The 16,358-nt window shown below is 45.3% G+C and overlaps 1 protein-coding gene across 4 annotated transcripts in view; it reads right to left on the bottom strand.

Moving 5' to 3' along the window:
- Nucleotides 1–16,358, bottom strand: part of SFXN5 (sideroflexin 5) — a 128,054-nt gene that overhangs the window by 103,839 nt on the left and 7,857 nt on the right. For all 4 annotated transcript variants that reach the window (XM_061431929.1, XM_061431932.1, XM_061431930.1 and 1 more), the window contains exons 2-3: nucleotides 12,788–12,856; nucleotides 1,096–1,173 (exon numbers count right to left, since the gene is read on the bottom strand). In XM_061431929.1, coding sequence (XP_061287913.1) covers nucleotides 1,096–1,173; nucleotides 12,788–12,856 — 147 coding nt within the window. The remainder of the gene's footprint in view (nucleotides 1–1,095; nucleotides 1,174–12,787; nucleotides 12,857–16,358) is intronic.

The following is a 16,358-nucleotide window of genomic DNA, read 5'->3' as shown; positions in this document are numbered from 1 at the left end:
CAAAACTATGATAACTATTTTGGGAGGGTGATGAGGGTAGGGGAGAGAAATGTGTTTATGGAGGTAAATAATAAGAGAGATGGATCCTCAACTACCACACAAAAGAACTAGTTGAGAAATAGCAGTACAGATACGCTTAGTTTGAAATACAGATTTCTATCTGAAGAAACAGCTAACAGCATTTGCTTCTGGGGAAGAGAAATGGGAACTGGGGAGAGATGGGGCAATACACTATTTTTCCTCACAAGTGTTTTCGTGCTATTTGACTTTTTGAACTTTGAAAAAAAAAAACTGTGAGATTAATTTTTAATAGCTTTTAAAATAAAGCTTATGAACAAAAAGAAAAACTTCAGCACATTAACCATCTGTCTCTACAATCACTAGAGCTGCCCTATACTACATCTCCCTACCTTCCCCCCAAATCAGACAAAACCATCAACTTTTCAATTAGCTCTAGTTCAAGTTTCTACATGATATTAACAAAACAGAAATTGCAGTGTCTTAGCCTAATTCCATGGAGAAGGCAATGGCACCCCACTCCAGTGTTCTTGCCTGGAGAATCCCAGGGACGGGGGAGCCTGGTGGGCTGCCGTCTATGGGGTTGCACAGGGTCGGACACGACTGAAGCAACTTAGCAGCAGCAGCAGCAGCCTAATTCCACACTGTCTCCTCCATGTTTCTCATCCTCAGTCTAAACTTCCGGATAGTGGTATGCTGGTGAGTATTTTTGAGAAAAAAGTCCTGATTTATAGTATCTATCAATTTCCATGGTGTAAATTCTCACATTGTGGCTGATTTCAAGTCATCACTGCGGTGTCACTGAATGTGGAATTGGGAAAAGATGCACATGTCAGCGCCAGCAAATTATTGCCTTAGGTTTCTCTAGTCTTAGCAGCCTCCATACTTCCCACCAGAGCAGCTTACAGGAGGGCCCTGAGTATCCCCTCCAAAACCCACAAGTCCACAGGAGATGTAGCAGCAGTAAAAGTGGATTCTGGGGGGAAGAGAAGCGGTTCTGGCTGCAGGGCAGGGATAGCGAATTTGCCACCTTCCTTCCCTGCCACCATTCCCCCACCCCACTTCCAGAAGAGTTACCTGCTCATTGGTAACCCCCGGGCGCAGGGTCCCATGCTTATAGTCTTCCAGCAGTTGCACAGCCTCTCTGAGACGTCTCTGCAGGCAAAGAAAAGGGATACTGAGGGGCACAGATCCAGGGCTCCAGCAACACTTTCCCTTGCAGGGGTGCATCAGTATTGACCCAGCACTGACCATCTTCACAGTGTGCAAGACCTGCCCTTCAGTTTATGGGACACACGCAAAACAATAAAGAAGACTATAGCCTAAACGTCCTTTCACAGGGCAATGGATAAACGTTTGCCATTTACCCAGTGTAATAATACTATACACGTTATTCGGTGGTTTAAAAAGTAAAGTAGATCTCCATGGCCATATCTCCAAGGTATTTTTTTAAGTGTGAAAGAAATTGCAGAGGCGTATGATGCCATTCATTGTACCAAACAAACAACACACACAGAAAACAGTTTTTCCTATGAGAATATTTATGTGAGTAAATGTATCAAAAAAGCTCTAAAAGGAGACCCGTCAAACTAGTGACAGAGGTTACCTTGAGGTAGGAGGAAAGAGTTCAGATTTGGCAAGTGGCGTTGGAAGAAATTTTAGTCTTAATTGTAATATCGCAAGTTTTTATAAAGAGAACATATTTATGTAATACTTATATAATTTCTTCTCAACATTTAAAAAACACTAGCAGAGATTTACATACTCAAATACATATGGCTACAGTAACTGATGGGGAAAAAATAAAAGAGAATAGAATTGTATGATTTTTAAAATCTTAAAAACTAGAGACAGCAACACTGAGAGAAGGCAGTCTTTGTCCACCGAAAAGACTTGTATAAGAATATTCATCGTGGCACTCTGCAAATAGGCCCAAACTGCAAACAACTCAAATGTCAGTTGACAGACTGGGTAAGTATACGCACACAATGAAATATTACACAGCATTTAAAATGCAAACTACAGATATGTTACAATCGGATAAATCTTCTCAAGAATGGCACCCTGATATCTCTCACTCCATGTTCTTCTAGAACTTTCCCACATCCCCCATCCAGAGGTAGAGTCTATGTCCCTCCACGTGATTCTCGGCAGGCCTTTGTGACTGCCTTAACAATAGAGTGTTGCCAAGGTGAGGTTGTGTGACCTCTGAGGCCAGGTCATGAAAATGCCTTGCATTTCTACCTGGCTCTCTTGGGATGGTTGCTTTCTTGAAACTTAGCCATCACATTGTAAGGAAGCCCAAGTAGCCTATGAAGCGACCCATGTGGATTAAGAACTGAGGGCCTGGCCCACAGCTCCAGCTAAGTGACCAGCTAATGGTCAGCAACAATTGGCCCTCCATGGAAGTGAGCCATCTTGAAACGGACCTTTCCCCCCGTCAAGCTGCCTTAGCCAAGGCTGCGAGACAAACCATCCTCTCTAAGTCCTGTCAAAACTGAAGGTCAGTGAGCAAAAGAATTACCTGTTGTTATTTCAGGCCATTAAATTTTAGGGATTTGTTACATGATAATAGAAGGCCAATTCACACAATGATGAGCAAAAAAGGCAGATGCAAAAAGTATATATAAATTTCAAAAACAGGTCAAACACACCTATGGTGGTAGATGTCATTATGGTATTACCTTTGTGAAGGTGGGTGGGGGTGTTGACTTGGAGAGGGCATGAGGAACCCTCTGGAATAATGGAAATGCTCAATGTTTTGATCTGACTGGTAGTTACACAGTATAAACGTGTGTCAAAATCCATTAGGCCATACACTTTGGATTTATGTATTTTGCTGTATGTATGGTATATCCTTTTTTTAAAAAAAAATCAATAATAAATAGACAACAGTGAGAGAAGGCAGCCTATGTCCAGGTCAGATGAGGAACGGTCATCAGGGATGCTCATGATGAGGGAAGAAACCCAGGGAAGCCACCCTGTTCCACTTTGACCAAGGGACAAAGTTGGCTAAGGATGGGAGTGCAGAGAGACCTCCACAGAAGTCCCTGGTCCAGAGGCAGGATGCAGCTCCAGGGCGGGTTGCCCCATGGGGCGTCTTCTGAGCAGGCCGACAGTGGTCGCATAGGATGGGAAAGGAACAGCCACCTCCCGCACTAAAACAGCAGGACTAACCCCAGCCCAGACAAGCCAATTGGGCTGTCAGGAGGCCAGGAGAACTTCTTACTTGGGACAGCCCGACTGCTATAAAGTACTGCCTCTTCCCTTTCAAATATATGTCTATCAATTTCTGAATTCCAGAGTCCTTCCCCAGAATCTCTTTGCTTTCAAAGTAGAGACAACTTTGAGTTGGTGTTTTTTCCAGGTGTAATCCACTCTGTTTAGAAAAAATGTCAGAAAAATCGAAAGCACTCACAAAAATGTTGTAATCACCTGTAAACATACCACAGAGATAACCACTGCAAAAGTTATTATTTTCCTTCTAGACTTAATACATTTGCTTTTCATGTTGGTTGATTGCTCTAACTTGCTTAAGTTCAACAGAAAGTGAGCAGGTCAGTATTTGAGGCCAGAGTTTAGTTAGACCCTTGCTAACTAGTCTCTGCAACTGCCCCCCAAATCCTCCTGGTGATACGACAAGCTGCCCGCTCCAAGCCTGCTTCCTGCCAGCCTCAGCCTTGGCCCCACAATAAGTGCTCTACTTTCCACCCTGAATGGTGAATGACCCCGTGTTCTCATTATGTTCCCACTCCAGGGATTCAGTTCCTCTAACAACCTGGCCAGATTCCATCTCATTCCACACAGTCATCAAAGGGAGGCCTCTTGCCACAGGATTAAGTTCCAAAGAGCCCTGATCTTGGCGCTCATTGAGAAAGAACCAAATCCAAAGCTTCCGGAGATAGGCCTGCTAATGCAGGACTGGGACAAGCTAGCATGTGCTTGTCTGCCTCTGGGCCTTGCTAAGCCTCAGCTTGGCCTCCTAGCTCAGAGACTGAGGGATAGCGCTCCCAGCGCCTCTGTGGGACAGGAAAGGCCTCGGGCCTTGCCTTGAGAGGTCCCTGAGGGCTGGCTGTTCTGGGAGCTGGACTTCTCACAGCAGAGAAGGGAGCCATTTTCAGGGAGCCTTGAGGGATAGGAGGAGAGTCTCTCTGCTTGAAGTCCTCCTCTCACCCCGATGCATTACACACTTGACAGAAAAGCCCTGGGCACTTGAAGGATGGGGAAAGCAGGAGGCCAGTGGCAGGGTGAAATTTGCAGGAAGTCTTTTCAGTCAGGAACAAACAGGCAGCTACGCCCTGAATGCTAAGATGGTGAGGGGCCCAGCCGGCCTGGAGACAAGGCTGCAGGCCCTATTCTGGAGCCCTGGGCTTGGGGATGGACAGCCCAGGTTGCTGCTTCCCAGACTCCATCACCTGCCTGCCAGAAACTGTCGCAGCAAGACTCTCTTCTTGTATCTGATGGGCATGATCTCCAGAAAGTCTCTCTGGAGACAGGCATCTGGGAGGTCTGCTCCAGGGCACAGAATTTGAACAGAGGTCCCGCCCCGAAGCCCCAGGGGGAGGAAGGAAGCCAAAGGGCAGTCCTGCAGTGTTAGGGTGGTGGCAGAGCGGGCAGGAGACCCTGGCAGACAGGAATGAGGATGTTGGAACACAGGACGGAAAGGCACAAAATGGGAAGATGAGGAAAGTCATCAGAAGCAAAGCTAATCTCTTTGGAGGAAAGAGGTATACCTTAGCCAACCCCCAAACTAAATGCACACAGTATAATCCATGCCTGGCTAGGGAGCATGTCTAAATGATTTGAATATTTTATTTATTATAATGTTTAATATGTTAAGATATACAATGGGCGTGACAGCAGTGGGCCAGGAGGTGAGGATTACCCAGAAACATTTCACCCCTACTTGTGATAAAGGCCACCCACTTTTCCTGCAGGCCCTCACCCCTGATCTTTCCTATACCACCCCACCACCCTGGGTTGTCTGTCCCCACCCATGTCCATCCTTCAAGGCACAGGGCCATATTCAGGAATCTTCCAGAAAAGTTCCCTCTGCCCTCTGAACACTCAGAGAGCATTTGGTTTGCACCTCTTTGAGGTCCATGGTCACTCACCACCACGTGCCCCTGTTACCTGTCAGAGACTGCAGGGTGCAGGGAGCAGGAGACTGCTGTAGGTTATGTTGGCTGAAACGCAGGGCACTCCTACCCCAGTCCATCACCAACATGGGGCCACACATAATGAGCACTGATAAATATGAGGCTGCTGGGAGGAGAGGTGAAGGGTATAATCAGGGTTAGGGACCAGGTTCCAAAGCAGCAGGCCAGAGGCCCTTGAGAGGTATGCTGGTTCTATGGAATCGTGGGATTCCAAGAGACCATGCCCTGTTCACACAGGATGTGGATGACAATACCCCTCTGTGAGTGTCTACTGAACCACGTGGACATTCCTTTCTCTGAGACAGCTGGGGTCCGAGCAGGAAGGGCATTTCGATGCCCAGGGTCACAGAGTGGGTGGGTGTCATCTAGGAATCTCAAGTCCCTGCATTCCCAGCTCTGGGCCATTTCCATGAGACATGAGCATGGAAGAGCCTCCTGTCTTCCAGATGGTCAGTAATTGAAAGAGGGGTGGTCTCCCAGAGAAACCATAGAAATGCTTGCATCCTGAAAAGCCGATGTCAATGGTGGCCAGGTACCCCACATAAGAAAGGGAAGGGCCTTCTTTATTCTCATTCAAAGGCAAGCCCAGTTGCTGCTGCGTGTTTAGCAAAAGTGGGTACAATTGAAACCTGGACATTTCAGGCAATCAAAATTTGGGAGTCCCACTTAAAATAGGGGGTGGGGGAGAAGGGAGGAAGGGAAGGAGAGGAGAGAGAGGAAGAGGGAGAAAGGAAGGAAGGAAGGAAAAGAAAGAGAAAGGAAAAAGAAGCGTCAATGGTCAGGGTGAAAATGAATGTGGGGAGCAGGGTTGGTGTGCATGAGGGAACGGAGCTGGCGGTAGGGACGGGGGCAAGGCCTGCCTTGATCGCTCAGTATCTAATTGCTCTCACCTGGGCCAGTCTTGAATCAGCCAAAGGCAGGGCTGTGCATTCTTACCTTGCCTGCCACATCTTCAACCATTCCTTTCTGGATCCCGGATGGTGGGATTTGGGGGCCAAGGCTTTGTGCAGGCAGAGTCTCAAGCCCTTCTCTCATTCTCCCTTGGCCTTCCTAAGCCCTTCTTGTTCCTTCCCAGCAATCCTGGGACCCACAGGGTTATCTGTGCTGAGACTGTTTCCTAGCTCAACCACAAGCTACCTCTGGGAGGCCCAAGAGAAGGGGAAACCAGGCACACGTTTCCCTGTGGCCAACCTCTGGCCACCTTCAGGACACTGAATGTGAGTTAATTCTGACAGCATGACAGGTAGTATAGCCCTTTAGAAAGTAAATCTGTCCAGCTATGCCTAAGAACTTTAAAAACAATCGTGGTCTACATCCTGGATACCCTACTTTTGGGAATATTTTTCTAAAAGAATAAATTTATCAGAAATGAAAAATAATTTGCCTAAAACTATTTTTGGCAGGAAAGAAAAAGGTAGGAAACAACCTATCTGTTAGACCTAAAAGCCTAACAGAGATGGAGATTTATACTAAAAGACTTGACTTCCTAAAATTATAAAGACTTGGAAATAAATGAAAAAAGCAAATAAAAAGTCTATGTTCAATGTAATAAGCATGACAAAAATGTATACAGATGGGCAAAAATCTGAAGTGTGTAAGGGTACTGAAATTTGGAAATTTTAAAATTTAAAATTAGACTACCTGATGCTGTCTAGAATGCATTTAAATGGATAGTCTTACTACTATTGACAGCATAAACTGATAGTCTTGGTACAGATTGGTACAATTTGCAGGGCAATTTGGCAATATATATCAAAAGCCTTAAAATGCCTTTCATTCAGAAATTCCACTTCTAGGAATTTACCTCAAGGAAATAAAGAGAAATATGGGGAGATACATGTACAAGGATATTTATCGCCATATTATTTATAATGGCAAAAGACTTGAAACTACCCAAATGGTCAATAGAGAAGATGACTAAGTTTTAGAATAATCACCTGATGGATTACTATGTAGTTATTAAACACATTTTGAAATAACATTTAATGACAAGGAAAAATGCTCAAGATATGCTATATGGAAAAAACAATATATATCATGTATATATATGTCACATATGATTTTAAATATATATTTACATATATATATATACACAATACATACAGAGAGAGATCTTCCTTGACTTACGATGGGGTTCATCCCATCATAAAAATGTCACTTTAAGTGAAAATATCACATCTTAGGTTGAAAATACATTTAACACACCTAACCTACTGAATATCATGGCTTAGCCTGGCCTTCCCACACGTGCTCAGAACACTAACATAAGCCTACAGTGGGGCAAAATCATCTAATGCAGAGGCTATTTTATAATAAAATGTTGACTACCTCATGAAATTCATTGACTACTATACTGAAAGTGAAAAACAGCATAGTTGTGCGGGTGTAGAATGGTTCTAAGTATATCGGTGGTTCCCGTGTGTGATCACGGGGCTGACTGGGACCTGTGGCTGTCGTGGCCCAGCATCGCAAGAGAGTATTGTACTGTGTGCAGATCACTAGCCCAGGAGATAATCAAAATCCACAACTGGAACCATGACTCCTACTGAATGCATACTTTCACACCATCATAAAGCCCATAAATCGTAGACTTAAGTCAGGGACCGTGGATATAGAGAGAGAGAGTAAGATACAGATACAGATATATATATGTACACATTATACACACCACCCTAATTTTGTACAGATACATACACTAGAATGATAATTGTGATTATTTCTTGCAGGAGAGATAATGAGCAGCTTTTATTTTCTTTTTTAGACTTTCATATGTTCCAGTATTTAGAGATTACTACCAGAATCACAAAACATCAAGAGGCACATAATGTCAATTGTTTTCATTGGTCACCTGGTTGAAGGAGTGTTCTCCAAGCTCACCACCGTAAAAGTACCTTTTCCCTTAGTAATTGCTAAGCAACATTTGGAGGCGATACTTACCTGAAAGACTAAGAATATCCTGTTTTACAACAACATTTTATTCCATGCAAATAGCATCTGTTAATGATCCTGATTGAAATCAGTTATTTCACTGAGGACTGCTGCTGCTCCTGCTGCTAAGTCACTTCAGTCGTGTCCAACTGTGTGCGACCCCATAGACGGCAGCCCACCAGGCTCCTCTGTCCCTGGGATTCTTCAGGCAAGAACACTGGAGTGGGTTGCCATTTCCTTCTCCAATGCATGAAAGTGAAAAGTGAAAGTGAAGTCACTCAGTCGTGCCCAACTCTTAGCGACCCCATGGACTGGAGCCTACCTGGCTCCTCCGTCCATGGGGTTTTCCAGGCAAGAGTACTGGAGTGGGGTGCCATTGCCTTCTCTGTCACTGAGGACTACATAATGTTTATTTCCTTCAACATTTATTAGCTGACATTCTTCTGAGAATAAGAGCTTCCCTCTCTCATATTTTTAGTTTTACTATGGACTCATGGATTCTTTTTATTATTCAATGTATTATAATCCATTGTTTTTCTTCTTAATGTTCAAATTGTCCCAAATGTGGCTAGTGGGACTCAGCCACTTCCTGTTCCTGTGTCTCCATCATTCTAGAAACATTTTCTTACTTTCTGTAGCAATGCTCTTTGCCTCAGGTGTGGATTTGGCAAACTCTCCAAGAAGCCCTGGGTGCTTTTAGTAAGCGATGGCATTTAGGAACGAAGATCTGAGTGCCAAGTGTGTCCCCTGTTACTGGGGTGTCATTGTTTCTAGGCCCTTTCAGTGATCAGAGTCAGAAAACTGAGAAATATAAATGTAAGTATATGAATGTATATGTGCATAAATCATGAGTTCACATTGATTCCTCCAATTCAAATACAACATAATGTAGTTTTTGTCTTTTCCCCTACTTCATATTTGTATCTCCCTACTCCTGCGGAGAGAACCCTGGTTCCCAATATCAGCGTAATGATTTATTCTGTCCTACGATACACCCAAAACAGTCTCAGATTACTTCACAAATACTAGTAATGAGTTTCTGCTATTTGCACTGCTTCCGTTGGTTTTCCACGTCCTTCAGAATGATCATCTGCCAAACATTCATTCTCTTAAATAATTATTGAATTCAGAATAGCAAACCCCTTTCACATTAAGTTCATGATTTAAAGTAACTCAGATGTCAGCTGGTATGGCCTTTCCTTAGAGATCTAGATCTAATTCCAGGACCCACATGAAAGGATGAAGTTAGGGCTTCTGCCAGGTCCCAGGGGTTTCCTTCCTCAGGCCCAACTGTCCACCTACAGCACTGAGAGCAGACTCCCGGCCCCTCAAGAGCCCTTTAAAGAATGAATTCTTGCAGAGACTTCAGGAACCAGGCAGATTTTATGACAATACAATAGGAATGATGGTGGAAGGGACAGCACCTTTCACAGCATGCATGACCAACCTCTAAAGAGCCCCAGACACTGGCCTTTCCGTTCATCATGGTTACTTGCTCTCCTTCCCACTGTTTTCCCCTCATGTTCCTTCTTTCTCCTCCCTCTTAGGAGGATTGGAAAAGCACAACTCTTCCTCTTTTGTCAAACAGGCAACCTCCTTCCTCTCTGAAGCCTTGCTCAAGACATTCTTAGAACAAAGACAGCCTTCTTCCTAAGAGAAATTATGGTGAATAAAATTTGCTCCACCTCATTACACACACAAGGGCTGGAATCTTTTTAAAGCTTCGCCAGTTATAAACTACAAACAATAGCTGCAAAACTCTCTCAAGATGAGTCTATCCATTGACTCAGCTACTGCCCCTCAGAACTGGGTCATCAGAAGCCTCCAGATGCACAGCATCTTTCCACCACAGGAAACTCTGGCTTCCAGAGCCACCTCTCATGTCCTCCATTCTCCTCTCACACAGGTGAGCCGGCCTGTCCAGATCTCCTCTGCCTGGGCAGCCATCACCCCACGCTCCCTCCCAGGATGCAGCCTAGGAGTGTTCCAGGACACTCTGGGAGAGAGACAGTGCTTTGTGGGCATAAGCCATGGTCTTGGGCTGAGCCCAGCAGCAGGGGAAATCTGGCCCTCCTGATAGCACCACAGTTGTCGGGGAGGGGCTCAGGTAAGAGATTCTTTCCTCTTCCTGCTCCTAATCTCCATCACTTCCAGGCAAATGGCCTTGCCAAGCTACCTGCCTGGATTGGAACTAGGGAGGGACGGAAGGGCCACTCATGGCCCTTTTGGATTTTTTAGGGCCTAGAAGATCTTCTATGGGCAGAAAATTTCCACAAGGCAAGTAGTACTGGAAACAGTCCCCAACTGGGATGCAGTAGGAAAAGGTGTAGATCTTTTCCAGAAAGCCTATCGGCATCCTTGATGAAGAGAAGAAACAGAAATTTGAAAAATATTTTTAACTGATTGTTGCATCAGTTATTTTCTGGTCATTAAATAGTTAACAGTCTTTGACATTTCAATTAATGGTAAAAAAAAAAAAAAGGATAAGACTTTTAAATTTACTCACAGGGAAATAGGCAAAAGATGGCTTAGTAATGTACAAAGATGCTGAGGTCTTTCCAAATGCAAGAGTGGAAGAAAAAATGTGGTACAGGAAGATAGCAGTAACATGAAATGGTCTGGGGATGAGAGGAGTGTGGACTAGAGAGGAGGAGCTGTGAGCCCCCAGCACAAGCGGTGTGCTGCCCAGCTGCCCCCAAAGCACCTGCCTGCTCGTGGTAACTGGGGGGAGCACTGATACACGTCCAGACCGCCCAGGACTCCCTCCACCATCTCTCAATGTGCTGCCTTCAAGTTCACCATCAGCATCTCCATCTTTTGAAATACGCGTTTGTCTCCACCACCTCCTCCATCAAGCAGGAAGCATTTATGTTGGGATTTTTGTCACAATTCTATCTAGTTGGGCACCATTCCAGAGCTTTCAAGAAAGACACATAACCTAGGCTGGGTAAGTAGTTCCTCTAGTTTGGTGCGCCTCCAAATTTTTATGTAATCCCATTGATTACTCCTTTGGAGACTCCTGACAGGGCCCGGAAGTACAATAGCCTTGCCCTTCAGAGACACTACACCCAGAAATAAGGTCAGCCAGGTAAGTACTAGAGTCCTTCATCCTTCCTGGGCTGCAGCAGGAAATCACATATCAGGGTAATCCCCACATTTCCCATAACTGGACTGCTCTCCCAGGCACAGTGGGGATGGAGAGATGGAGATGGTTCTAGGGCCAGGTGCCCAGCAGGCCCTGTGCTTCTTTTTCTTCCCAGAGCTGAAGCAAGCCAATGCTCAGCACAAAGGTGAGCAGAGAAGGGCTGCCTACTCAGGGGGCTGACTCAGAGGCTCAGTGACTTCCATCAGGGTACGTGGGGCCTGGAGTGGGGAGTTCAGGCCTTCTTCCAGCTTGGGAGAGCTCCCTAAACTTGAGTTACCTGAACAGGAATGCAAAGTGGCCAAAAATAAGTGTTCTGGAGACAAGCTTACCTGGGTTCATACCCTGGCTCCATCACTGGCCAGCACCATGTGTCTGAGACTTAACTTCTGTCTGTATGTTTCCTCATCTGGAAAATGGAACTTAAAATAGAATCTACCTCAAAGGGTTGTTTTGAGTTAATCCGACAAGCTAATACATGTAAAATGTTTATGACACTGCTTTGCTCACAGAAAGTGCTTAACAAATATTCACTACATTTTATGTGCATGCATTCCTATAAACGTTTGTAAATATAATACAAAGGATAGAAAGACACACTTCTTGGAATGGCTCAAAGAAATCTGATGGTAAATGTGACAATATCAAGGATTAGTGAGAATGTGGAGCGACTGGAACATTGGATGAGAATGTAAAATGGACAGTAATCCTCAAGCAACTTTTCGGCAGTTTCCTATGAAGTTAAACGTATACTTACCATATGCGCCAGCAACCCCAGTCCTAGTTACTCACTCAAGAGAAATGAAAGCATACATCCACACAAAGAATGCTCAGAGCAATTTTATTCAGAATAATCAGAAAATGGAAACAGCCCGTGTGTTCATCAGCAAGTGGACAGAAGAAACAAGATCTGGAACATCCTTTCAATGGAATGCTGCTCAGTGGCAAGAAGGGATGAAGTACTGACACATGCGACACAGATGAAGCTCAGAAGCACCACGTCAAGCGAAAGAAGCAGACACACAAGGCTACGCACTGTAGGACCTCACTCATACGGCGTCACAGAAACAGCAAAACAACAAGAGCAGAAAACGGTTGCGGGGGCTCAGCAGGGGCTTGGGGAGATGGATCACAAATGGTCATGAGGAGTACGGTAGGATGACAGAAATGTTCTCCATCTTCATGATGAACACTTCATTGTGGACACTTGATATGTCTGTCAAAACTCACAGGAGTGTTCACATATAAAATATAACGTATGCCTGAGTCGCAATCTTACTTATCAGAGGAGGGGAGTGAGTAGGGAGAGGGCACGAAGGATCCTTCTTGTTCTGAACCGTTTGGATTTTTGTAATGAGCACATAATCCATGTACTTGGTAATCGTTTTATTGAAGTTTGAAATAATAATAATGACATATCTACCTTGAAGGGATGTTGTGAGATCCAGACGAAATGAGATAATGATGACCTGTGGATCTTCCAAAGTCACAAGGTATAAAGGCCAAGGGGCCTCCATTGAGAGTGACAGCCATGACTCACCTCAGTGACAAAGAGTGTGCGTGGGTCGATGATGTCCAAGAAGTGCCTGAAGCGACCAAAGAAGGATGTCTGGAGAAGGGGCGGGAGAGGAGAGTGGATCAGTTGCTGTACCCCTTTCTCTAGACAATGGGGAACCCACCCACAGCTCGTCCTTACTGTCAGGGTCCCACAGTCACGGGTGATGAACGCCGAGGCCTCTCGCTTCTCGGTGACCTGACGGCAGCTCTCCCAGGTCTGAGGCTTTCCAAAGTCAACTCAGAACGACCATTGAGACCTGTCTGACCCAATGTCTCTTCCATGTGCCTCCCATTTTCCTCCCTCTTCTCCCAATGCCCTGAGATCAACTCCGAGCCTTTCAGCAGCTCCAAGAACCAAAAAGCATGACGGCCAGAGGGGCGGTCTGGTCCCCAGCCCTCTCCCAGTCTGCCCGGCCCACCACGGCCTTTGTGCTTTGCTTAGGACTTTAGGAGAGAGGGTCTCTCCCCAAAGTCCAGCACAGGCTCTGCTGCCAGGGAAAGCTCCCCACCGTAGAGCTCAAGCGCGGATACCCAGCTTGCAGCCCTCAGGCCTTCCTTCACCCACGCCTCAGGACAGAGGGCCAGCTCCCCATCCTTATCCCTGAGCAGGGGTCTTGGAAAAGGAGGGCATTGTGCTAAACAGGCCACGGGCATTAGAGCACAGTGAAAGGAAACCAAGCAACGCTGCTGCTGGGCCTTCTGCCCTCAGGACAGAGCCAGTTTGGCAAAGCCAAGCTCCAGGGGAGGAGAGAGGGGACCCAGCGAAGGGACAAAGGGGAAAGCTGCAAACGCTGGGGGTTCATGCCTCACTATCCTCAGGCTCCCTCCCACATCCTCCCTGGAGCCCCACAGCTCTCCAAGCCCAGCCTCCACGCCGGGAAGGAAACAGAACACACCCACTATTTTCCCTTCTCACTAGGACTTCAGACCCTGCAGCCAATTTCTGCTCCTTCCCCTCCTCAAAAAAGACCGAAAATAGACCTGGGTCACCACAAGGTCTCCTAACACACCATGGCACCCTCTGCCTGGAGCAGCCTTTCCACCCCTCTCCCGGCTCCAGCCTTTCACAGATCTATCAAGCTTCCACACCATTGCTAACTAAAACAGTCGCTTCTCTAACTTCTTATACATCAGAGGCCTAAACCATCCCCCAACTTACACACAATGCTCAATCAGAGATGTTCAGAAGTGTAGGCAGAGGTGTGTGCTGAGAACACTCACTGCTGCATTATTTATAAAGGTGAATTGTGAAAATGACGATCCATTCACAGGATGGAACAGCTCAGCCATCATGTTTAGGACAATGTTTATGCCATGCAAAAAGCCTGTGATTTGTGAACTGCATCTAAAAAGCATGATTTCAACTTGGTAGGAGATAAACAGCGAGATGGATATTAAATGGGGAGCAAGGAGACAGGGTGACACCCACTAAAACAAACCAGAGTTCCTTAGAGCAGCGGACCCCAACCTTTTTGGTACCAGAGACCTCTGGTTTCTCGTGGAAGAAATGTTTCCACAGACTGCGGGTGGGGTGGGGGGAAGGGTTCGGGATGATTCAAGCACCTTACCTTGTGCGCTTTATTTCTATTATTATGACATCAGCTCCACCTCAGAGCATCAGGCATTAGATCCCAGAGGTTGGGGACCCCTGACTTAGAGAAGTGGCTGATTCCAGGGCTGAGGTAGGGAACGAACACGATGCGACTGGCACATTTTGTTGTGCTAGAAAGGAACGAAGTGCCCCTCCCCAAAATGACGGGGGCATGTCAGAAGGACCAATAAGACGCAAATGGACTCTCTGTGTCTCTGAGAAGTTCCCAGTTGGGTTCACAGGGTATTCTGAAGGGACTGAGTCTAACCATGTGGAAACATCAGACAAACCCAAACTGAGGAGCATTCTGTAAAATAAATGGCCTTGTTCACCAAATATGCCAATGCGGTAAAGACAAAGAAAGGCTGAAAAACTGCCCCACATTAAAGGAAACTGAAGAGATAAGGCGATTGAACATAACGTGTAATTCTTGAATGAATCCTGGACTAGAGGGGGAAATGCGTTCAAGGAGATTGCTGAGACAAAGGATAAAACTGGAATAGGATCACAGATTAATAAAAGGATTGTATCCATGCTAAATTTCCTGAATAACCACACTCTGGTTATTGCTACAGACTGAATATTAGTGTCCTCTCAAAATTCATGTGTTAAAACCCTAAACGCCTAGGTGATGATATTTGGAGGTGAGGCCTTTGAGAGCTGATTATATGAGGGCAGAGCCCTCATGAATGGCATTAACAATCTTATAGAGATGCCAGAGAAACCCCTCACCCTGTTCCACCATGTAAGAACACAGTGAGCTGTCTATGACTAGGAATCAGACCCTCCCCAGACACTGTATCTACCAGTGCCTTCGTCCTGGACGTCCCAGACTTCAGTACTGGGAGAAATTAACTTCTGTTGTTTATAAAGCACCCCATCTACGCTATTTTTACTATAACAGCCCAAACTGACTAAGACAGAGATATAAGAGAATGTCCTTGTTGTTAAGGTTACAATGAAGTATTAAGGGATAGCTGAATAGAATCTACTCTCAAAAGGTTGAGAAAAAAATGATGTGTGGATACACAGGGCAGCAATAAAACCTGGAAATGCAGGTACTATTATTCTATTTACAGATTGAAGATGTTCTTAGTATCATGTGCATTTGCTATCTTGCCTGGCTTTATGGCCACCTGTAGACAAAGAGCATAATAAAGGAAATGTGACAACTGTTGAAAGCTGGTGGACCTAAGCAAAGGGTATACGGAATTGAATTCTTCTTGCAACTTTTCTGTAAGACTGAAACTGCTTCAAAATTAAAAGTTCAAAATTACATTATTTAAAAAGCTACATGAAAATATATTAAAATGTTAAGAGAGATAGTCTCTGGGTAATAAGAATATGGTATATTTTTATTCCCATATCTTTTACATTGCTTTTTAAATGAAAAAAAAAATCAGTATTATATTATGTATAATAATGTAAAGAAGTAATATTCTATTTTTATAATATGTATTTAAATTAAAATAGACTGATATATTACTTGATTATAAACTGCTGAAGGATGCGGGCTATTGGATGTTCTTTCTGTATGTGCCTTGGCTCCTAGTCAGGTGTTCCATAAATACATCAGCCCCAACACGAATGAGTGGGCTGCTGAGCAGCCAGTGCCCTGGAGGCTTCCTGGAGTGATGCAGCTGGGCTGGACCTTGAACGGAGGGTAGGATGTGAAAGGGATAAGAGTATTAGCAGTTAGCATCCCAGGGAGGGAAGAGGATGAGCAGAGGGGAGGGCCCGGAGGAGAACAGCCTAAGGGAAGTGCTTCTTGCAGATGATCCAGGAAAACATCCAGCCTCTGACTTGCCCTGTGGCCCATCACCGTTTTCATTCTGTCCCGGCCTGCTGACCCTGCTGTATCACTCTCCACCACTGCCACTGGGAGAGAGTCCTAAGTAAAGCATTTCGCTCCATAGATGCCTACCAACCCCTACGGGACTAGCTGATGGAAGACCACAGTGAA

Source organism: Bos javanicus, chromosome 11 (assembly GCF_032452875.1).
Source record: "Bos javanicus breed banteng chromosome 11, ARS-OSU_banteng_1.0, whole genome shotgun sequence".
Taxonomy (NCBI): Eukaryota; Metazoa; Chordata; class Mammalia; order Artiodactyla; family Bovidae; genus Bos; species Bos javanicus.
Note: the sequence above shows the minus strand (reverse complement) of the source record. Positions and strands in the feature narration are given on the sequence as shown.